General features: G+C 37.8%; 1 protein-coding gene across 1 annotated transcript in view; it reads left to right on the top strand.

Annotated features, from left to right (window-relative positions):
- LOC122808223 (membrane progestin receptor delta-like) overlaps positions 1-27509 on the top strand; it is a 579888-nt gene that overhangs the window by 303255 nt on the left and 249124 nt on the right. Inside the window, exons 5-6 of the mRNA XM_044079185.1 lie at positions 6837-7042; positions 9296-9425. Coding sequence (XP_043935120.1) covers positions 6837-7042; positions 9296-9425 — 336 coding nt within the window. The remainder of the gene's footprint in view (positions 1-6836; positions 7043-9295; positions 9426-27509) is intronic.

The raw sequence follows: 27509 nt of genomic DNA, 5'->3' as shown, positions 1-27509 counted from the left end.
GGGGCACACCTGACTGTTTCTACATTTCTACATAGGATTGGGGGCATACCTGACTGTTTCTACATGTCTACACAGGATTGGGGGGGCACACCTGACTATTTCTACATTTCTACATGGGATTGGGGGGGGTCACACCTGACACTTGTACACATTTGCTATGACTGTACTGGTATGTCAGGTACTCTATTTCATTCTGTATTCTAACCTATCATGCTAACTAGAGGCATATCAGTGTGCTACAGGTCTTAGGTTTGATTGACCTACATATTAGTTTCTGACTTCCTACCCTTCAGTACTAACATCCCACTGCCTGACCTGATGTAGTCTGTCTGTGTAGGCCTCTGGGGGGGGGAGGTTACCAATAGGCACCATTCAGAGGCATAAGCACAGCCTTTGTTTGTGTCTGTCTACACCTGTCCTGCTGGCTGAGACTGTTGTTGGGTATGTGAACCTCCCTGACTGGCAAGTGTGTGTCATATGGACACACATGTGACCCATCACATTTCCTGCAGTGGATTTTGTCACCATGTGTAGTATTTGCCACTGTGGTGACACCAGTATTTGTTACAGATCTCATGCTGCTTTATAGGTGTCTACTATCTGCTGGCATCCCATTCAGCGGCAATTGGTAAGGAGAGTGACTTACCTTGTGGGTGTGCCAGTACTGAGGATGGTGCTGGAGGGCTGCCTATGTCGGATGCACATAGTACACTACTTATACATGGTTGAGCACAGGTAGTGCCATGTTTGGCATCCCTTTTATTGTATGTGTGAGTCAGAGAGAGGTGTCATTCCCTGGGTCCCTACTGTGTCAGTGTATGTGTTATTCATTGCCTCTTTGCCAAGGCCAGGGCATACTGGGCATGCCTCCATCTGCCTACTGGGGCAGGAACAGGTTGTTCCTCCTTTGAGTCACTCTGTGCCTGTGCAGGCCTTGGCATTGGTGGGGGCTGTGTGGCCCTGCCCTGTGCTGTTCCTGCTGCAGCTGTTTCCACAGGATCATATTGTGTAGCATGGCACATACGATGACAATTTGAGTACATGTAGTTGGTGAGTACTGCAAGGTTCCACTGGATGTGTCCAGGCACTGCAACTATGACTTGAGCATCCCAAACACATGCTCTATTATAATTCTGGTCTGTGCGTGTGCCTCATTATTGAGTTCTTATTCGGGCATGTGTGCATTTCTGATGGGTGTCATCAGCCACGGCTCCAGTGCGTAGCCAGCATCCCCCACTAGGTGACCGTAAGGGATGTCCCCATTGGCAGATCTCTGGTACAGTTGTGTCAGATGCCAGATGTGGGAATCGTGATAGCTTCCAGAGCAGCCAGCACACACATTCATTATAATGCCCTGGGCATCGCACATGACCTGGCAGTTGATGGAGGGGAAGCCCTTGCGGTTGATGTAGACCCTACCATGATCACTGGTTGGTGCTTTGATGCATATGTGCATGCAGTCTATAGCACCCACTACCTTAGGGTATTCTGCTATTTGCTGGAAGAGATGCATATTACTGGCCAACACCACACAGGTGTTGAGGAAATATATGTGCTCACCAGCATGTGCTGACATGGCATCCAGGAACTGGTGGAATACCCTGGATGCTGACGCCTGTGAGATCCCCATGATATCCCCAGTTGGACTTTGGGAGGTACCTGTGGATAGTATTCCTAGGCCTACACATAACTTGGTATCCACTGAGATGGGTTCCACTCTGTTAGTTCTGTGTGTCAGGCATGGCCAGCACAGCTCAACAATTTGCTGTAGGAGGTCCCTGTCCACCCTATAGTGCTCCACTATCTCCAGCTCTTGTAGCCTCTGGTAGGTTGCCCTGGGTTTGTACACCCTTCTCCGTCTCCTCACTGTGGGTTGGTCGACAGCATTTTCATCCTCACCACCCTCAGCCTCTTCCACATGTTGATGTCTGATAGCTGATGCAGCCCCTATCATTTTGTTGTTTTTGTTTGTTAAAAGTTCCCCACTTGTATACACCGGTGGTGTAGAGTATGTGGGAAAAAACAGAGGGAAAGGTGTTTGCATATAGTAGTGTTCTGGGCTGGGCTGGTCTGCTGCCTGTGTAATTGGCTGATTCTGATACATTTCACCTAACAGCTATGCTAGTTCTCCTAGATTACATTCCTACTGCTGTTTTCCCTTCCTGTTGCCTTCCTTTTTACGCCTGAGGGTGCGCTGTGCAAACACAGTGCTCAAATGTACACAGAGCTGCTATTTCCTGGCTTACTTTTTTTTCCTTTAAAACCCAGTGAATGGTACGCACTCCTGCTTAGGCAATGTAAAGAGTGCTAAGCATCCTCAGACACACACCCTTGCTTAGCTCTGCTAAGCTAAGGGCAAATCCGAGCCACAGGGCTCCAATTCGCTTACAGTATGCCTGACACACCGGGATCGGCTAAAAAAAAAAAATAAAAGTTGATTTTTTTATTTTTGCAACTGTTTTCCATGCCAATGGCCATATATCTGGCCATTGGCATGCTTTGTACATAATATCCACCCTTGATTTGGAGCTGTCATGGTTCCATTTTGTAGTTTTCAGAAATGTACTCGGCTACTGGCCGAGTACATTTCTACAGATTACACTAGTCCTGCATGGCCGGCTTCCAGCTTCCTGGATCGCAAATTCACCTCATTTGCATGGATTTCACCTGCAAATTCGGTAATTTGCATACAGGGGCTGAGTCCTTGCAGGACTAGTGCTGGAGTGCTTGTGTGTGTCCCTACAGCTTATTCCTGTATCGCACGGCAGACATATCGCCTGCTGGAGCTCCTGCACTAGTCCTGCACACAATGCAGGGCTTGCTGAATCCAGGGGAGTATCATTCCAGGAGATTAGGATGGAGGTTGTTTCCTACCACTAGTTGACATGCCTTTAGTTTATCCTTAAAACTCCAATTCTGATTTCCTGATGTTTAGCTTCCCTAACTGTATTTGCTACTTTGGGACTTTGTCTGCTGTGTATTCAACCTTCTAGGATGCTAGGATGTTTCTCCTTTCCTCATGGTTGTGTAATGCAGAGTTAGGATATTTAAGTAAGAAAGGCAAAGGGGAAACTGGGGACTTGCCCCAGTGCAGAACTCTTGTAACAGTATTGTGCATTTTGATAGGTTAAGGAGTCCTGCTGTCAATAATGATTGCTGATCAGTTCAACAGTTTACAAACATTTGTAAATCAGTCGTTCACAGAGGAAGTGTTTGTGTGCTTGTATGTGTGTATGTAGTGTACGCACTTAAATATTTATTATATAACTATATCCATATGCATATATATGCATGTATATAAATATAAATATATATATATATATATATATATATATATATATATATATATATATATATATATATATATATCTGGGAGGGGATATAATTATTGAAGCTCCCTAATGTCAACATCTGTTTTTTTGACCCACTTTGGTTGACAGAACAGATGGACGACAGATGTGCAATATCAACAATCCCCAGGGCTGAAGATTTCAGAGTTAGTATATATAATTAGCAGGGTGTGTGAAGGGAAGAGTCCTCACATTGGGGTATGGGGGGGTTTGGTCTCCTGCAAAAAATGTTTTTCTTTTTAAGTTTAATGCATGCATTGTAGCATGTTGACATTTGCATTGTTGTCATTTTGTGGTCGATGTTGTGATTGTTAGCATTTAGGTGTTTTGATTTCATTCAATACATATATATATATATATATATATATATATATATATATATATATATATATATTCATTTATATATAAAACAACTATAACAATAACAAAAAAGTAGCAACCAACGCATCCAATATAAATGCCTTTAATAAACCAACAACAGGAGAAAAAATGCAAACTAGGTTTTCCTCTCACCAAGAGTGCATCTTCATCTCATAGATAAATACATTTGATACCCATATTTATAGGCAACAGCATCAGGAAAAAAAATCATAGTATTGATTTAAGCTGTTGAAATTCCAGCAGGCCATATAATAAATTAAATAAAAACTTAATATCTGAAAATACATGAAAAATGAAATGGTTAGTCATACTGTCATTTATATGTGTGTTTGTGTATACATTATATATATGCACATGGATTCACTTCAGAATCTTGAAATTCCGAAACATCAGATTTCATATGATCAAGACCATATGACCGATGTTTCAGAATATTGAAATTCCAAAACAAATCCAAAAAAAAAAAAAAAAACAACAATGCAAATGTTTCTGCAGGGGGAAAGCCCCCCTGCACCCCTACACTCCCGCTACTTAAATATTCCAACTCTGAGATCGCACTACAGCAAGGAAAAGGGAAATCTCCCATTCCTCGCTGTATGCAGATCTCCGTTCACAATGTTGGGATTCTGAAAGTTCGATCATATGGTCTCGGCCATATGAAATTTGATCTTTCATGATTTCGGCATTGTGAAGTGTTCCTATATATATATATATATATATATATATATATATATATATATATATATATGTATCTATATACATACATACAGTTATAGTGTCATAGATATATTTAAATAACTACTGAATCATTAATAAAGGTAGAAAAGTCATGGCATGAGAAAACCATCTGCTGACCAAAGTTAATCCTCATAGCAATCAAAGTATCCCTGCACCACCTTACTAATAATACCTGCTAAACCTTAACCCTGGCCCTGCCCCTGTCTCCTGCCTTTTACTCCGCAACAACCTTTTCCCTCTCAGTACCACTGTTCAGACAAGTTTGGTCTGAATGTGTGGTGGGTTGGTGTTACAAGCACAAGGGGAAGCTGGATATTTACTTTTGTGATTGGTTTTGTTTTAGAAGTTTTGAATTTCTCGATATGTTGAATTTCAGAATGAAGTTTTGGTGACTATGCATTCCATTAATTTATTATATACTCGTGTGTGTGTGTGTGTGTGTGTGTGTGTGTGTGTGTGTGTGTGTGTGTGTGTGTGTATGAGAGCACTATGTGTGTATGCATATTTCTAAATCTACATCTATAGCTGTGCCTCTATAGATGGGTATAGCCAGAGATATATCTAGATATAGACAGAGACATAGAGCCCAATTACAAAAGGCTTGATCTCAGTGTAACTGACCAATTACACTAAGAGCAGGGTGAGAACAGGTCTTTTGCAATCTGGTTCCTGGTGTAAGCCTACTTATAGATAGGCTTTACACCAAAGTCACTTACACTATGATATAGATATAGATATAGATATGGATATAGATATAGATATGGATATAGATATGGATATAGATATAGATATAGATATGGATATGGATATGGCTATAGATATGGATATGGATATGGATATGGATATGGATATGGATATAGATATATATATATATATATATATATATATATATGGATATAGATATAGATATAGATATAGATATAGATATAGATATAGATATAGATATACATATAGATAGATATAGATTTGGATATAGATATGGATATAGATATAGATATAGATATAGCTATAGATATAGATATAGATATAGATATGGATATAGATATAGATATAGATATAGATATGGATATGGATATGGATATAGATATAGATATAGATATAGATATAGATATAGATATAGATATGGATATAGATGTAGATATAGATGTAGATATAGATAGATATGGATATGGATATAGATATAGATATAGATATAGATAGATATAGATATAGATATGGATATTGATATAGATATAGATATAGATATAGATATAGATATAGATATAGATATAGATATAGATAGATATAGATATAGCTATAGATATAGATATAGATATAGATATAGATATAGATATGGATATAGATATAGATATATATATAGATATAGATAGATATAGATATAGATATAGATATAGATATAGATATAGATATAGATATGGATATAGATATGGATATGGCTATAGATATAGATATAGATATAGATATAGATAGATATAGATATAGATATAGATATAGATATAGATATAGATATAGATATAGATATAGATATGGACATAAATATAGATATAGATATAGATATATATATATATATATATATAGATATAGATATAGATATAGATATAGATATGGATATAGATATAGATATAGATATAGATATAGATATGGCTATAGATATAGATATAGATATAGATATAGATATAGATATGGATATAGATATAGATATGGATATGGCTATAGATATAGATATAGATATAGATATAGATATAGATATGGATATAGATATAGATATAGATAGATATAGATATAGATATAGATATAGATATAGATATGGATATGGATATAGATATAGATATGGATATGGATATAGATATAGATATAGATATGGATATGGATATGGATATAGATATGGATATGGATATGGATATGGATATAGATAGATATAGATATGGATATGGATATGGATATAGATATAGATATAGATATAGATATAGATATAGATATAGATATGGATATGGATATAGATATGGATATAGATATAGATATAGATATAGATATAGATATAGATATAGATATGGATATAGATATGGCTATAGATATAGATATAGATATGTGAAGAAGTAGTTTTACATTTCTGGGCAGGAAACATCCTTCTTAGTTTTTTAATTCAATGGGAATGTCATTTTGGATTTGAATAATAATATTTTTATATGAAAGTTATCTAATCTACATGCAAATGCTTATTTTTCACTAAAATCATAAACGTATAAAATTATGTTGTTCTAAATATTACACTTAGGTTGCAGGAAATATTTAATTTTCATTGTTTTTCTTTTCAGATTTGAGCTCCCATTACTGACATATTTAACAATCATCTTTTCTTTTTTTCAGGTACTTCCTGTGGAGGTTTTTGGTGCTGTCTTACTCTATGGATTTCCGCAATGAGGCTTACACCTGGCCTCTCCTTCTTTACATGCTAGTGATCTGTTTGTACCCATTTACTTCAAGCTGTGCTCACACTTTCAGCTCAATGTCTGCCCATGCTCGCCACATCTGCTATTTTTTAGACTATGGAGCACTGAGTCTGTATAGCTTTGGTATGTAAAATTGTTCCATGTTCTTTGCTGTGTATCAGGTTATTCAATGTTACATTTTGCTCTTTTTTATCTCCATTCAGCACTCACTGTGCAAACACGTTTTCTTTCTAGGGTCGTAAGTCATTTCCCTGTCTAGTTATGGTATGTACCAAGTCTATGCTCTAGTACTAAATGCACTAATGTGCACAGTAGCATCTGCAAAATTTCCTAGAAATGGCCAAAAGGTAGATATAAATAAGAAATTAAGAAATGCAGGACAGAAAATAGAAAAATATTGGAACATAGACATGATATAATACTTTTTATTGGAACAACAGAGGTTTTGAATTTACTCAAGCTTTCTGAATAGCAGGTACCCTTCACCAAGATGTATTAAACTAATGATTTTAAGCTTAGCCAATTATTCCTTGTGAGACTCAAACCTTGCACCATGTGTTTGTAAGGCAAACACCTTAACCATTTGGCCACCCTCCCAACCCTGTTAAGCTTATGGTTAGTGGCATTCTACCTAGAACATTTTTGCTGCAATGTCCATGAATTCAAACTACTGCAAGCACCCTAAACCCCAAACTTACATATACCAAATCTGAGATCACCATACCTCAAAAACAAAAAAAAAAAAAAAAAGCAAAAACAAAAAAAAAAAAGAGAGAGAATATTCTGGGAAAAGCCATCTTGGACTTGGCATATGTAAGTCTGCTTTCTTGGCCATCTAGTTGCCTTGTTTCAGGACTCACTCTAGCGGGTCTCAACATTTCAAATTGTTGCCATTTTGGCACTTGTGTTTTATTCATCACATAAGGAAACGTTCTTCAGGTGTTCTTATGCGCTACTGAGATTGTTCGTTATCACAATGTTAAGCTAACCTGCTTTAGTAAACTGATAGGCACTCAAATCATTGGACTTTTTGCTGCTGGTTCTGCTGACGTGGATTTTGTTTTATCTATTTCAGTTTGTTTTAATTTTTCTGTTGCTTCAGGCACTCAAATCTACCAAAGCATATACTTATGATATAGAAAACTGCACTTATTGCTTTGCTGGTAGTTGTGTAGATAGGGGTTTACTAAAGACTCTAATAAAGAAGCAAACAATGACATCAATATACAAACAACAGATCAACACTGGCATAACATAACTAAGCAGCAAAAGAAAACTACAAAAGAGTAAGAAATAAAACAAAGATACAGTAAATATAAGCTGAAACAAAAAAAGAAAGAACATGAAAGCTATCTATGCACCAGGATGTGTAGTAGCAAGTGCCACCCCCGGGGTGATGTGGGCTGAGACATGACTACGGAGATGCAGGAAGATTGCCGCCCACTTAAAAGAGCGCTTTATTTGGAGCATCATTTTTGCTCTGTTCCTTGTAAGACTTTTGGATTTTCTGGTAAATCACTGAAAACTGCTTTCTGTCAGTAATGTGACTGACATTAGTTTCACATTTCTTATTCTTCAAAAAGTGCATGCTCAGGTGAAGGGTTGGGATGGTGGCCTAACAGTTAAGGTGTTTGCCTTACAAACACAAAGTGCAGGTTTTGAGTCTCACAAGGGATAATTGGCTAGGCTTACAATGGCTCACAAGGGCAGTTAGCCTAGTACTAACCTATGAAACATACTGTTCTTTTGAATTCTTCAGTGAGTTTGAGGAGATGGCAGAATACAAAGGCATACACCTCTGAAATGTCCATGGTGTTGCCTCATATTTTCACCCTGCCCCTCAAAAGATTTTTGGATTTTCATCTGGTAAATCACTGAGGATTATGGTCAGTCAGTAATGGCAGACCATAGAATTTTGTCATACTTATGTTTAGAAAATGGATGTTCATATGCAACTTGCTATTCTGTTAACTTTTTGAGTGAATTTGAGAAGATGGCACAATAAGAAAGCGTACACCTCTCAACTTTCCTTGGTTTTGCCTCATTTTTTCACCCTGTCCCTTGTAATTTTTTTGAGATTTCCTGGAAAATCATTGAAGACTGTAGTCAGTCAGTCAGTTAATGTTGGACAATTAGACTTTTTAATTTTTGCTGTTCACAAAGTGAACATGAATGTAAAAAATCTGCATGACCATCAGTGTTGGTGTCTTTTGTCTCCCCGCATGCAAAAAGGATTAACCTTCAAAGAGGACCCATCATGCTTAACTGACAGCCCAATCATGATGTCAGTCAATTCATCACCACCCAGACCTATGTCAACTACGATGGTGTGTTCTAATCTAAACAATCCTTCCTTTGTTTTCCTTTGAAATGAAGAAAAGGCTGTAGAAGACCACACACCAGACAACTTGCAGATGGCAGGCAACAGACCTGAGAGAAACATGACATTAGAACCAAAGAAAGGACTGGGAGTACAGTGTGTAATCCATGAGGATAATGAGAAGAGGTAATAAGTGATGTAGACACTTTCCATATCAGCAGCACAGTCCATTCTTACGGTTCTAGGACATTAGGGACGTTTCTTCATGTGAAGTGCTACATGTGAAGCAAAATATGAAATATGCCAATAGAAACAGCAGCTACATATCAGCATCAGCTATGCAAATTCCCAGAGACCACATGCACAGCTGCATCCTACTCCTGTGCTACTGTGTTACAACATGCCAGCATCAGCTATGCAAATCCCCAGAGACCACATGCACAGCTGCATCCTACTCCTGTGCTACTGTGTTACAACATGCAGCAGTAGCGGCATGAAGATTTGAGTGCATGGCCATCCAGCATTAACTGCAGCCTTCGCCTCTCACTTTGTGCCGCCCAAGTGATTACTGAAGACACTATGAGGATGGTGTATGCTGCAGCTGACAGGATGGTTGGCATAATGGTTATGGTGTTTACCTTACAGACATAAGGTGCAGGGTTTGATTCTCACATGAGGTAATTGGCTAGGCTTAAAATGTCTCACAAGGGTAGTTAGCACAGTGATAACATATAAACCTATGATATCAGGCAACACATCTGCCAGCCTAACATGCACCAACAAGCAGAGTAATGCACAATTTCTGTTTGTAACAGAGGCACATAGGGATGCCATTGTTACTACCAGTGATGCCATAACTGATACAGTCAAATTACTGCTCTTTAAGCATGTGTGTGCCAGGTGATGAGCAGGCCACCCACACACATGCTCATTATTCTGATGTTAATACTGGGGATTCCAGTCAGGCATTTATGCCACATCATCAAACCCATTAAGGTAGGCCATATGGGACCACAAAAGCTACAGTTGCATTCTGGGGCAAGTAGCTGTATTGCAGTACATTGGCTGCTTCTGCCAACATCTAACTTTCTGAGAATCATGGCCATTGTGTGATTTTAGTGTAGACCAAATAAGCATGCTCATGAATTCATGAAGGCAACTGTGTGTGTTTGTGTGTGTGTGTGTGTGTGTGTGTGTGTGTGTATGTGTGTGTGTGTATATATCTATATATATCTATATATATATATATATATATAAAAATATATATATATATATATATATATATATATATATATATATATATATATATATATATATATATATATATTTTATATATATATATATATATATATATATATATATATATATTGGTAAATCCACAAAACTAAAAAGGTGAGAAGACTCCCAAAACAAAACTCCTTTATTCACAAGTAAATGGTAAGCGCTTTCACCAGCCAAAATGTGCCAGCTTCTTCAGACCAAACTCAAACAAATTCTAACAATCCCCAGTTGTTATATATATATATATATACACAGTTAAGTGCTTAATAGATGTACTAATTAATTAACAAGCATGAAACTTATTCAATTAAAACTTTTCTTAAAAACACATTATATGAACACACAGACTACTAAGCCGAATTTTTAACAATGGGTACTTATTATATAAGCAGAATACAAGGTGCAACTCAACTTATATCATATTGTACTGCACCCAAGAAATCCAAACTTGAAAATACAAAATACTATACAAAATAAAAATTATATATATAAAATCATTAAGTGTAACCTACTGACAATAAATAATGTCAATTTTCTAACCCTTAAAAAAAAAAAAAATATATATATATATATATATATATATATATATATATATATATATATATGTGTATATATATAGGTATATGCCAGAAGCTTGACTTTTCAGAAACTTGAAATTCGTATTGTCAAGACGACATGATCGAGTTTCCAAAAACTTGATCTTTAAAACACAGCAAAAATCTACCTTTTTTTCTGCATGTTTGCAGGGGACCAAACCCCCATGTGGGGGACTGCACCCCCTACACCCCCTGCATATTATATATACCATCTCTGAGATTGCACTACAGTGGGGCAAAGGCTAAATTTCCCTATTTGCACTGTACCCTGATCTCCATTCAAAAGGTTTAAGTTTTCAGAAACTCAATCATATTGTCTTGACAATATAAATTTCAAGTTTCTGAAAACTCGAGCTAATGCCAGGGACCCATTTTTTATATATATATATATATATATATATATATATATATATATATATATATATATATATATATATATAGATAGCTAAAAAATATAGATAGATATAGATAGATTGATCGAAAGACTTAAATGTCGATGTACCACATTAACCTGCATGCACTGAGCAATAACCTTGGTACATGCAGAATTTTGTAGGAGAGCAAGGCCTCTTATTTATTTATTTATTGGCATTTGATTACTGGGAAAGTCCACTGGGCCAATGAAAGCCCATTTTCATTGAAGGGCCGAGGAGAAAAGCTCCAAGTTAAACATACAAAAAGACAGATAACAAATTCTTTTTAAAATGACAGTTTACAAGATATACATAAATAATTTCTATAACAGTTATACTGAAGGCTAAATCAAAAGATGAGTAAGGAACAAGTGTTTATGACAAAGAGGTATTTTTCTGAGCACATCCATCAGACATCAAACAAATACAAGGAATAAACACAAGGACTACATGGACTGTGAAGTTAATACAGGCTGAGCATTAATTATGAGTTATACTAAACAAGAAATACGAAGCAGAAGAAGAGGTGGAATGTGCATTAGGGATAGGAATGCTAAGGAACTGGAGCTATGCGGTAGGAAGAGAGGTGGGAGGGTAGTAATTAGTAGACGTTTACGAGTAGAGAATTAGGCAGCAGATAAGAAGTAGTGCTGCATAGGAGAAGAAAAATTAGAAAGGACAAAAGATGGAATAAACAGGCTTAGTGTTCACATTAAGTAGCAGCAGAGGAGGAAATTGCACAGTGCCCCTTGTATTCCTATACCCCCCAGACCCATCAGTCTGTCAAGTCTAATATGCAAAGGCATGTAATGAACTATCATGAAAATGATCGACAATGACATTGGCAGTAAGCACTCTGAACTGATAACAAGCTGCTTTGTCTAGGCAGAGATACAGACTTTGATCCCTTCTACTTCTGTTTAACTGCTGTCTGACTCTGAGCAAGTCACGTAACCAGGCAGTGCTCCTGGGTCACCCCTGGAAAAGGGACACTTGTGTCCAGTGGGCTTATGCTGATAAGAAATGTGTAAACTAAACATAATAAATACATCTCTAAGGTCTAGTTTGACGCCATCATGATATTAGGCTTTTTGGCTAAATTACATTAGATCTGACAATGTGACTATCTGCTTATGTGTATGGATGTGTTTTACATTAAATGATACAGTGTGCCTTTGCTTATATCTTGCATTCAGATGTTATGTCTGACATGCATAGTAAATGCTCTGTTCAGTACGTGATGCACCTTCTAGTACAACACTGTACTATATATTTGGCAGAGGATGTATACCAGTGCTGTATATCATGTGTATGTAGTCCATCTGTGTTCCACCCTGTACAGCTAGCTCACAGATAGGACACAAGAAGTCAGAAATGGTGAGACTACTACCACCAAGAGACTGGTCACCAGTATAATACCCTGAGTGCCCTGAGTTTGTCTCTCTCCTGTTTGGTACCTACATCTTGGAAGTGAAGGCTAATGTCAAAGATCTCTGGCTCACCACGTTTGCAGATGACTGTAAATTGAGGGTTATCATAGATTCCCCTCATGACATCAACATCCTACAAGAGAGTCTAACACAAACAAATGATTAGTGTGAAAGCCACAGATTAAAACTCAGTGCAAAGATATGCATTATAGTGCCCTTTGGGAAATTGTCAACCCAAGCTATTTACTTCATTGACAAAACACTCCTAAGAGTTGACTGATAGTTAGGGAACCAACAACATATGTAGATAGTAATCTGGTAGTCAACCAACATGTAGCCTAAATAGTAAGAAAATCATTCTATGTCACTGAACTCATAAGCAAGGGTATGACATCTATATCCAACTAGTAATTGTACCACTCTACTCAGTCCTTATCAGACCTCATCATTGAGTACAATACCCCCCCCCCCTTTGGCATATACCTAACCAGACACTTGCAGCAGTTGGAACAGTTGGAACACCCTCAAAAGTTCCTCACTAGAAGAATGAAGGGTATTAATTCTATGTCCTACACAGATCGCTATAAAGTCTTATCTCTGTACTCAGTCTTCTACAGGTTACTGAAAGGTGATCTATGCCTGGCATATAAGGCATCATCATATCCAGCTCTGATGGATCTCTTGCATATCTGCAAGACAAACACCACCAGAAACATTAGATCTATGGACCTGAACTTTGTCTATGACATGAATACAGCAGGCTGGAGGGACTGAAATGTATCACAAAGAATCCCCATACTATGGAATAAGCTCTCCATCTACATGAAGCAGAGTTCACCCCTGACCCTATTCAAAAGAAACCTTGATCTTTGGATGGGAAATTCCAAATTCAACCCCAGTCTGGCCTCCATGTCTCTGATAGCCAGAGGTCAACTGTAATCAAATTAATCCCCAGCTAACATACTCCCCCTCACATAACCCTTAGCTGCCTCTTTACTAACATACCCTACCATACATATGTCCAAGGAACTCTGGACAAAACTGGATTGGGTTGCACAGTTGGACTTGTAAAGGCCCTGGTGATCGTTAGCATAGTATGAACCTATGAACATAATCTTTAACTTCATACAATACCAAGATAATGGCGTATTTCCCAACCGCAGAAATTATGGAAACTCGCACACCTGTTGACCAGCTGCTTAGTCGACTAATCAGATGTTGACCAAAAATAGATTTGACCTAATTCACATTTCCCATTTATAGATATATGTACTCACCCCATTTTATTTGTAACAGCCTCCTTGTACTCTAACTTTACTAAGTTTTAGGTTGTATAAAGTTGCTAAAAAGAAAATTATATTAAGATATTTTTATTTTCTTCAAGTTATTGTGACCCCTAAACTAGTATATTTAGAGATCAGTGGTATATAGGATGAACCCCCTGTCATAGCTGCAGGGATGATCCAATTCCATTACAAAAATGTTTTAAAAATTATCTTCAGCTGTGGTTACTGCAATAGCCAGAGGGGACAGTCCTGCAGCAGGGTACTGTGGATATCAGGTGAGGTTTTACTGAGCTTAGCTTTAGTAGGAATCACTGTACAATCTACCTTATGGTTGTTTGAACCCAAGCAGTTCAGGTTATGATCAATCACAATACGATTTACCTACTCCCATTACTTATCGATTTTTATACCTTATCTAAATCTGGTATATGATTATGGCATGGCATTTAGCAAATTAGTGTTTATTTTGCATTGCTGTGGCTTGGTTTGGTTTATGCCTTGTAATATTTTTTCCATGTTTTTGAACTGCAAACCATTTATACAAAAGTACTACTATGCCTTGTTCATTTACTTCTTGTGAAATTTGCACATGAATAACAAGCACCATATGACAGCTCAGAAAAAAATTAAAAAAAGTTTAATAAGGCAGAAAAAAAATGCTTTCAGAACAAAACCCTCTCTGTTATGTGATAGCCCCTTGACATACAGAGATGAAGCTGTGACTGTAGTGCAGATGACCTTTGCTCAGTGGCATGGGCATCTGGGGGACTTGGGAGGGGATGATGAGTTTGAGCTCATGCATCTGATGCCGTCTTACTTATCCGGGGGATGGGGGTGGGGCTGTAGATCTGCAGCACTAGTGACATCTATCAGTAGCTGAATGTATTGTCCACCTATAGTGGATGTGTAGTTCATGCTGATTGTGCAGGGACTATCCTGCAGAGCCTGGGAATAGGAGGTATGTGTGGGACTATGGACACTTTCAGAGTAGGAGGTATGTTTGGGAGTATGGACACTTCTGGAGTAAGAGGTATGTGTGGGAGTAAGGACACTTCCGGAATAGGAGGTATGTGTGGGTGTATAGACACTTCCGGAATAGGAGGTATGTGTGGGAGTATGGACACTTTTGGAATAGGAGGTATGTGTGGGAGTATGGGCACTTCTGGAGTAAGAGGTATGTATGTGTGGGAGTATGGACACTTCCGGAATAGGAGGTATGTGTGGGAGTATGGACACTTCCGGAATAGGAGGTATGTGTGGGAGTATGGACACTTCAGGAATAGGAGGTATGTGTAGGAGTATGGACACTTCCTTCCCCAACCAGGCAGCTGTGCTGAGTATGCAGGCAGCCTAGGAGTGGGTTGGTTTAAGGAATCATCAAGCTAATTCAACTCTTCCCACTGTGAAAACGAAGGACTAATAGGGCTTATCAGGCAAGAAAGAATGGCTGTAGAGCTCTTGCTCTCTCTGGAGAGACTAAGCTCCTGACCTGAGGAATGAATGGACCAAATAGGTACAGATAATGGGGCCATCAGGAAAGGTCCATCAGAGATGGTGAGGGAGAACAGAAAAAAGAAGAAAATTCCAGTTCTTTGTATCATGTTTTAAAACCAGACAATCACTATTTTCAAATGTTTAATTGATAAGCTTGAAGAAATTTAATTATGAATTCTGTCAGACTAAACGAACTTGCCAGAATTTATAGAAAAAAATGTTTTCTTAAGATTTAATTTGTGAATGATTTTATAGCAGATTGCATTAGGGTAAAGAAATTTTAAAATAAAGCCACAGCAAAACAATTAGACCTAGAAGCATTAAAACGTATGTGCACCTCATGTATTCTACACAAACAGAACAGGTACAAATACTTAGATAAATGACTGGGAAACATTTATTACAGATACATATAATAACAAATACGTATGTATATATATATATATATATATATATATATATATATATATATATATATATATATATATACTTATAAATATATATAGTGTCTGCAAATGTATATATTCCTGAAAAAAAGAACACTCTTCCACTAGCTGGAGTAGGGTGGCAGCCGAGAAAAGTTTTGAACTAGGAAAATCTGAATTTGTAAAAATTATTTTGAGGCTCTTTTAGAATCTTCTGGGGCAGAATCTCAAGATGTTGAGATAACTGTGTGTGTATATAATACACATTCAGGCACAGTGACTTTTTAAAAGCTATGTACCTTTCCCATAAAATGATCATTAAACATATAGTATAAGACCAAGAATCACCAAAGTCCACAGCCACAGTACCCAAATCTCCAAAAAATGTGGTTAGAAGCAGTAGGTTGAGAACAGCACATTTATTGGTACGAATCTGAATCACACCAAACAGTAACAAACAATAAACCAAACGCTTTCTCTCGGTTACTATCGAGCTTCTTCAAGGTTAAAAAATCTGTTGTGTAGTCAGCCATGTTAAATACTAAATGCAACATCACATGACATACCCCCTCCCCCCCCCACATGAGTCATCCCTAATCAGTTTCTTAAAAATACAGTGTGTATAAACTTTCATTAAATGTTAAATATGTGTTCCAATCCAAAATTCAAACTCAACTTTGAATCCAGTAATGCCAAAAATAAAAATATATAATATATTACAACACATATAAAAACACATAAAAAATAAATTAAATATAAATGAAATTAATAAACATGACAATAATAAATATTAAACTAGACCATAAAATAGTTAAATGTAACTTCTTCATTACCAATACAGCACATGGTAACCAAACTGGGGCATTAGGTTAAACTGCAAGTACATCCAATAATAGTGTGTTTAATGGGGAAATTTAGTATAGTATAGTATACTATAGTATAAGATCCAAGTCCAATATGTGTAATTATGAGAATATTTTAACAGTGTTTACTAAAATATTCAGAAAGGCTGCTAGCATTTTCATTAGCACTAATATTTCTACAGTTTTTTTTTACTTTAAGCAACTCTTCTAAATCTTCTTAAAAGATGAATGGAAAAAAACTATAGGCATCATTCTTATTTAAGAACACCAGAAGGATAACAGTAATGTGTCTGGTTCAGTAATAGTAGCCTGCTTGTGAAAGGAAAGGACAACGCCTTTTATGTGAAATGTCTTGCTTTTATCTGTTCTAAGCAGCAATCCTTAATGTGTCTACAGTTACGTCTTATCAGACACCTAATAAATGTGTCTTTCAGGTTCCTTTCTTGACATTGTGAAGTTAAGAAATGAAAAAGAAAGTATGTATCAAAGAACTGGATATATGGATATAGCTTAAAAAGTCATTGCTACCTCAAGAAAAGAATTTAATTTTAACCATAATATCAGCTGCTGTGAAGACGTTGGTGCTGATGTTCAGAGAAATACTATAATACAAAGTGCAGTAGATGTACTTTAAAAATAAGATTACATTGAATGTGTCCTATTCGGTTATTTTTGTTTATAGAAAGTGTGAATCAGATGGGTAACCTAGTTTATGGGAGACCTTTTTCAATCACAATATTAGAAAAAAGTAAAAAATTTGTACAATTAGAAAATTTGATCCAGAGACTATAAAGAATCACAGAAACACTGATGATCCCATACAGCATAATAGTCACTTTTGTCACCAGAATAAACATAACATCAAACAAAAATAGTCAGCATTTCTTGCTAAAAATCCATGGAATCAGCCTGATGAAGTAGCTTATAAATATTTGATTAAGTAAGAATGAAGAGAACACTTCTGGTCTTCAACTGTAACAGGGCACTTATTTAGTCAGATGACAATTCAGAGCAGAAATGAATGTGATCAGGAAAGGTAGTGACCACATGGTGTTTGGAATTTTCCTCTTGGCCCCACTCACGGCTGAAAGGCACTTTTTTGACCAAATGCATTTCTGGTTATCTGATAACCAGTAATGCAGTTGGTCAAAGAAGTGCCTTTCAGTCATGAATAGAATAGAATTGATTAGTACTAAGCTAACTGCCCTTGCAAACCATTTTAAGCTTAGCCAATTATCCCTTGCGAGACTCAAACCCTACACCTTGTGTTTGTAAGGCAAGCACCTTAACCATTAGGCCACCCTCCCACTTTTGTCACCAGAATAAACATAACATCAAACAAAAATAGTCAGCATTTCTTGATAAAAAATGAGTGGGGCCAAGAGGAAAATTCCAAACACCATGTGGTCACTACCTTTCCTGATCACATTCATTTCTGCTTTGAATTGTCATCTGACTAAATAAGTGCCCTGTTACAGTTGAAGACCAGAAGTGTTCTCTTCATTCTTAATTAATCAAATATTTATAAGCTACTTCATCAGGCTGATTCCATGATTTTTTAGCAAGAAATGCTTACTATTTTTGTTTGATGTTATCAGATGAAAATAAATGCATGGGCAGCCGTGGTGGTGCAGCATTTAGTGTTGCTGCCTCACAGCAAGAGGTTCTCCAGTTTGATCCTCGGCTGGGGTGCCTTCTGTGCAGAGTCTGCATGTCCTCCCTGTGGTCATGTGGGTTTCCTCCAGGTGCTCCAGTTTCCGCCCACATCCCAAAGACATGCTGTAGGTGGATTGGACACTCTAAATTGGCCCTGGAAGTGGGTGCATGTGTGTGCCTTCTGTGGAAGGTTGGGCACCAGGCTGGCAACTCAACACTGTAAAACTCCACTGCCAATCATGAGCAGACAGGTGATCCACTGTGGCAACCCCTAACTGGGAAAAAGCCATTAAGAAGATGAAAATAAATGCATGCTTACATAGTCTTCATAAGCTTGGGGTCCATTAAAAAAACACTTCATACTAGTATGAAATGAACTAAAATTAATTATTTTGTTGTTCAAATCTTCACTTTTTTTCTGAAAAACTCCATTTCCTTTATGTGCTTGTCATCTTTTCATATATCTGTCCTTTGCATACCATGCATGTGACATTTCCTCAGTTTGCTGTGGTGGCCAGTTGCGTTAATGTAAATGATTCATTCTTGTCTTACTTCATTTATACGTGTCCTGACTCCGACCCAAAACCAGAGCTTACAACTTTTGGTTATTACGTAAGTCTTATCAATATTGCTATATCAAATAACCATGTAGAAATGCAAATAGATAACTATGTTAAAACAAAACCTAAACTCTGTTTTAAATATATATACATAAGATCCCTGTCTTTAAAAGACACATCTTAATTCCAAGTTAAATCTTCTGTAATTAAAAAGTTTACTGTGAAAGGGGTCAAATCTACTACTGCCCTCATGCTATTTCCTGGGCTCCATGCTATTCCAGAAAGGTTATCCAGGGCAGCCAACTGCAGTCTTCACTTTTTAATGAATACAAAAAAAGATCTGATGTGAAACCAGGGAGTTCTAAGCATCATGCATGGCTAGTAGCACATGTGCTTACATTTGGGAATTTTAAACTAAGATTGTTTTATAGCACAAGGGCTCCCTCTAGTGTTAAAGCAATGCAATTTATTGAGTAAAGGTCTAATTACTTAATCCATTGTCAACCATTTAGGTACAACTAGTTTGGGGCCCAGTGCTAAAGACAGTAATAATAATTTAAACGGTAAGAGTTTTAAAAGTAGCTGAAATGGCTGTCATACTTCTCACCTCTCCAGAGTTTTGCAGTAATGTCCAGATTTTTTACTCATATTTATGGTCTGTTCCTCATAACATTTTGGTTTTCTGGATTTTTGTGACAAATCAGTGAGGACTGAATTCACTATATGACAAGCACTTGAGTTTCTGATGTCATATCTTTCAGAAAATGCATGGTAACACAAGTTCTTTTATTCTAGCAACTTTCTAAGTTTATAAAAGCAATATTTAAAATGTGTTCCTCATTTTGGGGCTTTATCCCCCATTTATATTTGGCTTTTTCCAGATTTTTTGTGCTAAGAGGTTGAGAACTATGACGTCTATGTTAATGTACAGTCTCTAATTGTTCAGTTGTATCTGATTCAGAAAGTAACAGAATGTAAGGTATTGTGATGGAACTATTATTTTATTTTCTTCTTTGTCACCAGCTGATAGTATATGTGGTCAATAATAGGTATTTTAATATATACAGTTATCTGCAGTAAGAAGTGCAAGTTATATTTTTTATTCCATTCTGTACAATGAGAAATATCTCCAGAAAAAAAAACAGCCATCCATGCACAAGTTGAAACAACAGGTGAACAGCAGTGAAATCATAATGACCATACAATAAAATAAGTAGCATTTGATTAACACACTGGGTAGAGCTGACAGTGTGAGGCAGCCACGATAGAAGTGTGCCATTTGCCCATTGCAAGAAATGATATGCCTTCATCAGGATGACTGAAATTCTGGACATTTACTGGTATATGAGCATTGTGTTGTAGAAATGAGTGTGTGCAGGTATTTAAAATGTGGTGCATCATTTTGTTTATTGCTTTCCTACTTCTAACTGCTGCATTTGTAACCTATGTTGTGTCAGCTGCACAAAAGGAAATAATATTTTTTTTGTTTTAAGACACCTTTATTGAATTATCACTTGTAACACTGACATGCTTACATTTATATAAAAGTCATCAAACCATTTTAACAAGTTCCCATTTACAAACATTATACATCACATATAATCTTCTATACCACTGTATTTTATCAAGCTAGCATTACATAAGTTGTTCAATTCCTGCTTTCTCTTAAACCTCGTTCCTCATCCAAAACATTTTTGCATGTATTATTACCACAGTTTCCATTTTTTTCTATGTAATTTACTCCTACCCTTTTCTTTTATATCTGTTACAATTTTCATGACATTAGGGTGGCCAAGGTGGTGCACTGGTTAGTGTTGCCATCTCACAGCAAGAGGTTCTCTGGTTTGATTCTTGGCTGGGGTGCCCTCTGTGCAGAGGTTGCATGGGTTTGCTCTGGTTTCATGCTGTAGGTGGATTGGACCCTCTCAGTTGACTATAGGTCTGTCGTCTGTGTGTGCCTTCTGTGGAAGGTTGGGCACTGGGCTGGCAACTTGGCACCATAAAACTCCACTGCAAATCGTTCTGCAGACTGTTATTCTGCTGTGGTGTCCCCTAACTGGGATAAGAAGATGATAACACTTTTAATGACTTCATATATGGTTGGTTGAGACTCTGATTTCTACTTTCTAGTAATTGCTTTTTTGGCAACCACCAGAATTAAACTTAACAAGTCCTTACTAAGTCCAGGCAATCCAGATCCTGTATCGCAACTCAAAAAACAATTTTCTAAGTTACACTAATTTGTTCACTCAGAATTCCTGACAGAGTATTCTGTAGGGAATTTTTGAAGTGTGACAACTGACTGCACTCCAAAAGCATATGCTCCCAGGGACATCCCCACTACACCTCCAACATTTGCCATCTACCTAAGGAAAAATTCTTTTGGGGTATAAAAGTAATTATGGAAAGACTTCCAAGCAAAAAGCCTAAATCTTCTAGACGGTGTTTCAGATTTGGGAGCCATTCATATATCTTCCCATTGTATCTTTGTGAATTGCTATTTTAATATCTCTTCCCAATCTTTTCTGACTTCTTCTGATCGATGCCTATGATCATCCAACAAATCCCTCTTGCTTGTTACCAAATCCAGTAAAAGCATTGATGACTTTCTCTACTCTAATTACATCTTTAAAATATGGAATTCTATCCCTCACCCAATCAAAGTAACAAATTAATTACCAATCATCAAAGCCCAACTTAGACACCAATTAAATAATACCTGTCTGTGCTCTTGTTCCAAACTCAGCTAAGTCCCATCTGTATTTACTCACTAACAAATATTAACTTCACAAATATCTAGTCTGCCATCTGAATTAATTCTCTATGTCCTCTGCTTGAATTCTCCATAGCTTCTGCTTTTCCCTTCCCTCCTATTTTACCCCTTTTCATACCCCACCCCTCTGTGTCCCCCAGAAAAGATTATTCACACAACACTTTCATACATGCTTTTCACACAGTAACACCTTCACACATGCTTTTCACACAGTACTTTCAGCAATACTTTAACACTACGCCTTAACTTATAACTTGGGCCTCACTCCCTTACTTAATAAGGCCTCACTCCCTTACCTAAAATACAAAAGTCTTGTTAACTAATGTCATTTTATCTTCTCTCTCCTGCTGTTTCAGTCCCTCACCTTTTCTCCATACTCTGTCTTTCCACGGCACCTGCTACTTACCAACTCTCAACATACTTAAACAACTTTCAATGCTACAACTCATATCTACCTCTAATATTTCAATTTTCCAGGCTGTTTTTATACCAGACCTTTATACTCTTGTAAAACCTATGTAGTTATGTAAATTATTTCTACTATACCTGAGAATTGTGTATGCATTTGTGAATTGTGTATGTATTTGTTGGTATTTTACCTTGATTTAAATGTACAAATAATGTAAAGCTTTAGGTAAATTTGTGTGGAGCTTTTCTCCTCTAGCCTCCACTGAAAATGGGGTCATACCCAGTCGGACTTTCCCAGTCAACAAAAGCAAATAAAGAAATAATCACATACCAGAACCCGTAATCTAAATGCACTAACTATTTTTATATTTGAACACCTAAGGCTGAAATTTGCAGACCCAACCATTTCCATCTGAATGTTTTGTCTCTTCCAATGAAGTATACCTTGTTGGTGGTTTTATGACATTCAGAATGTTGAGAAATAGTTTGGATCAGAAGACTGATATTGTGTTACCTTTACTTGACAGAAGAAAGAGACAAAAAAATCTGTTTAGCCTGCCCTTTAAGTTCCTTAGCATTATACCTCTTATTTATCTCTGCTTTCTCCCTTGCATTTTTCCACCTGTCCCATTCCCTCTGGAATGGCTCTGTGGATTTGATGTCCACCATGCATGTCTAGTAGTCTAATCCATGGGTCTGCAACCTTCTCTATGAAAAAGCATCTCCAAAGGTGGAAGGAGCAGTTTAGCCTGTATGATCTGCTGCCAGTGTCCCCTTCCTTATTTGTCCTTCCTGCTCATAATGACTCCTTTACGTTCCCTCATATGATCTTGTGCACTTGTGTCATGTCCCCTCTGTCTTTCCTGTTCAGAGTGACCCCTTCACATTTCCCCCCTCATGATCTTGTACACCAGTGCCATGTCCCCTCTGTCCTTCCTGCTCAGAATGACCCCTCTACATTTCCCTCTTATGATCTTGTGCAGCATTATTATGTCCCCCATCTCTTCTAGTTTCACATGAGAAGAGCTCTTGCTGCTTTAGCCACTGATTGTATCCTTTCCCCTTCATCTCATGGATATTTCCAGTAGTTTTCCTCTGGATTCCTCTGGGAAGCCTGATGTCCTTTTCCTTTACAGTACTCAAGGTGTGCTCTGACCAGGGTCCTATAGAGTGGAAGCACTACTTCTATGTTTCTGGAGTTTCTCTCCCTGAAGATGCACGCCAGCATTCTGTCTGCTGCTGCCATTACCCTCTTGGTCTGCTTTTAGTAGTCTAATCCATGTATGATAAACATTCCCAGATCCTTTGTTGTGTAAATGAAAAGATTCATTTTTCTGTGACCACTTCATCTACATAAGAGTATAAATAGTGTGTTGGCAGGAATAAGAGAGAGTGGGAAAGGCAGCATTATTAGGGGTTAATTTCTCCAACAAATTAGTGAAACAGCATTTTTACTGCTTTATGTGACATGAAGACTACCAGCAATGTATGTGTTCAGCTTGTGTATTTACACACCTCTGTGACTCTTAGAAGATCCATGATTTGTAGAGAAATTCTTAAAGAATGGAGGCAAGTAACTGCTGTAGCACTTAAATAGTGAGTTACAAATGTAATCCAGGAAATTGATGTAAGGTGAATGTGGTACTGGTAATTTGGAAGTTCATGCAAAAATAATGAAAGAACTGTTTGATTCTTGGAGAAAAACAACTTACAGGACACTGGTGATTATGTATTTGTAGCCAGAAAGTTATTGTAAACACATTAACAAATTTAATCCATTCTGTGGCAAGGTTGTGGTATAAGTGGATATAAGGCAGCTGACTGATGTGTGTCTGTAAGCATGTGTGTGTGTGTGTGTGTGTGTGTGTGTGTGTGTGTGTGTGTGTGTGTGTGTGTGTGTGTGTGTGAGTGTGTGTGTGTGTGTGTGTGTGTGTGTGTGTGTGTGTGTGTGTGTGTGTGTGTGTGAGAGAGAATGTGTGTGTGTGTGTGTGTGTGTGTGTGTGTGTGTGTGTGTGTGTGTGTGTGTGTGTGTGTGTGTGTGTGTATTTAATGAACAGAAAAATCTTTTCTTGTGAACCACACAAAATAATTAAGTAGATGGAACAGTGGCTTGAAGGTAGGAGGCAGAAGGGGAGATAAAGAAGTAAGGAAGGTGCTATCATATTAAAAAGGTTTAAGTAATGCAATATCACAGAGACTGCACTTGATCCAATGTATTTGGAACAGAGATCAGAAGGTTCATAAATGATGGGATAAACCTCTGTAGATGGCACAAAAGTTGGGCAACAGTGTGGGACTAAGCCGACAGCGTCGGCAATCTTAGATGTTTCTTGGCTGACAGTAATTGAACTTCAGTGTTAGAAAGTATAAGGTTGTACTTCTGGCAAGACAATGATCCTAGGATAGAGAGGGTAAAACAGAAAGGGCAGAAAAAGATCTTAAAGGTAGCAATCATTTCAGTGATGAAACGGTGGGGGGCAGTATGAGATGGTAGCAACTAAATGTAATAGGGTATTAGACTGCACATCAGGGGTGTAGACTCCAGAGATGATGGTGTAATAATTCTGCTGTATAGGACAGTGATAAAGCTTCAGCTGGAATACTATGTACAGTCTTGTTTGCCATGTAGGGAGAGGGGATATTAGGAATCTGGAAATGGGTGCAGAGAATGGTTGTTGGGATGATAAAACAGATGGAAGTAATGTCAAAGAACATTTAGAGAGTCTGGCGTTATAGGAAGTTAGTAGAGGAAAGAAGGGATATGACATGAGTCACAGACATTTATGGGAAGATGTGAAGGAAATGAACTGAAAAAGATAGGAGGGAGTATGACTTTTAGACTCAGATAGCAAGCCTTAGCTTAGATATGTGGAAATATTTTTTCACTGAAAGGGTGGTGTGTAAGTGGAATAATCTACATCATTGGGTAGTTTACAGCCATGATATTGACACCTAATTAATGTTATAAAAAGGAATGAGAGAGCTGAGAAATGGGTGCGATACTAGGGGAGGGACAGCTGTGATATGCCAGCTATTTAACTGACAGTCTTCCTTTGCCTTCTAATATGTATGTTTATAAGTATTTAACACTACCATCTATTCTATGGATTACTTATACCTTGATGAGCTTGAAAACCACCTTAGCATATCCCTTCTCATTATATTTGATTTCTTAGGTTTGTGTTCATCAACACCGAATCCTGAATGTACATGTTCATCCTATGTAGTATTTTCTACTTTTGACATGATTGCTGAAGCGACAGCATGTGAGCATTCAAAGCAAAATCATGAAGGAACTATTCCTGTGCACAACAGATGAGAGGTACAATAAGGTGAAAGTGTGGTTGAACTGTCTGCTCTAATGCTCCTTTAATAATTAAAAAAGAGGCATCTTAATATACAGCGTTTAAGAACATGGACAGCTGGTCCAGTGAATAACACTACAGTTTCCTTTCCATCATTTTAAACAGTGAGGAAAATGCACCAAGTCACATCAGCTAAGCAGCTGATTGACCCCCCCCTCGAATTACAGCAAGAAATTTGAAAAGAAGATATTTCTTTAAGCCTGGCAGATATGTTTTTTAAATTGGGGTTAAGTCACTCCCCGGGATTCATGAAGCTTGGCGGAAGGACGGCGTTAGCTTTGCGCCGACCGTGCGGTGTAGAGATGGCACAGCAGCACCACATGCATATTAATGAAGGCACGCTGCCGCAATGGCCACGTGCATAGGAAATGTGCCCAAGTGTAGGGGGCGTGTCCAAGCGCTGCACGGAGGCGTGAACATGTCAGCTGCATACGCGTAACCTAAAATGCTGATTAGTACAGCCTGCCTCTAATAGTAATCACTCCTGTCGGTGTCCGTGGATACTGAAATGTATGCAAAGCATTCAAGACAGTTTTGCAAACACCAAAATAAAAAGTAAACACAAAGGCACGTAGCTGAATATTGAGTCACCGTCCCTCGAACAAATGACATTTAAAACCCTGTGCCCGTATTCCATTGCAGTGTCGATAGTTATACCAAGTGGAAGCGAAACGCATTGTGTTAGCACACCACCAATTGCTAAGCTTAGCCCAATGGTTAGGGTTACCACCTGTCCCACATTGTGAGGGACAATCCCCCTCTAGGCAGTTGTGTCCATACCAAAACCATTATAAATGTCAAATGTCCTGCGATTTTAGGACATAATTATGTCCCATATTTTATGTAATAGTCCCATACAATACTTATTTCCGTATGTAAAATACCTAAATGTTACAAGAAACAGAATAAGTAAGTAAACAAAACAGAATAAGCAACTAAACTGCTACAGCAATAAGCTTACATTTAGGCATAAAACTAAAGTACTATCCGTTGTACTGTGGGTATGTGTTGGCCTGTAAAATCTGATTTGTGTCCCGAAAATGTCCCATCTTGGTCATGTGAAAAGGTGGCAACCCTACCAATGGTCAGAGCATTCGCCCAATATCTGCCCATTCGCAGTTCAAGTCGTCCTTGTCAGGATGGCCCAAAGATGAATGGGTATTACCCGGGTCTACCTACCATGTCATGAAAGATAAGTATTTGCGTGTACCTATGTGTGTGAAGTACAGCATGTGGAAGATCAGAAATGCTAGGGTGGTCCTCACAACCATACTGGTACCAGAGATATGTAGTGTACACAGTGTGTTCTGTTGACTGTGCCATGGGCCATCAACCAGAGAAGGGATGGATGGCGTCTGTGGAATATGGGGGTGGGGGGTGATGGGTAATGTAATAATTCGCCAAGGGGAGACTGGGTTGGATGCACAACAGGTGAACTGGAGGTGTACGAGGGAGCAGTGGGTGAATCAGAGAGATAACCAAAGAACAAACATTCACATCTGCAATACAACCTGACAGGCCATACTGTAGTACACAATCCCACAAACATATGAACATTAAAATGTGCGATACACATGTACAGAAACGTTACCGGCACATACCCACATAATGGTCTGGCCTGAACTGAGCCATCCAACCCCAACACACCTGGATACATACTTGAATACCCATCATCCCTTCCACAGCACACCACCCCCCCTTCCTGAACGTCCACCAAAAC

The sequence above is a fragment of the Protopterus annectens genome, chromosome 8.part0 (genome assembly GCF_019279795.1).
Source record: "Protopterus annectens isolate FY-2018-M chromosome 8.part0, PAN1.0, whole genome shotgun sequence".
NCBI classification, from domain to species: domain Eukaryota; kingdom Metazoa; phylum Chordata; order Ceratodontiformes; family Protopteridae; genus Protopterus; species Protopterus annectens.
The sequence above is the reverse complement of the archived record's forward strand: the minus strand, read 5'-3'. Positions and strand labels throughout refer to the sequence as shown.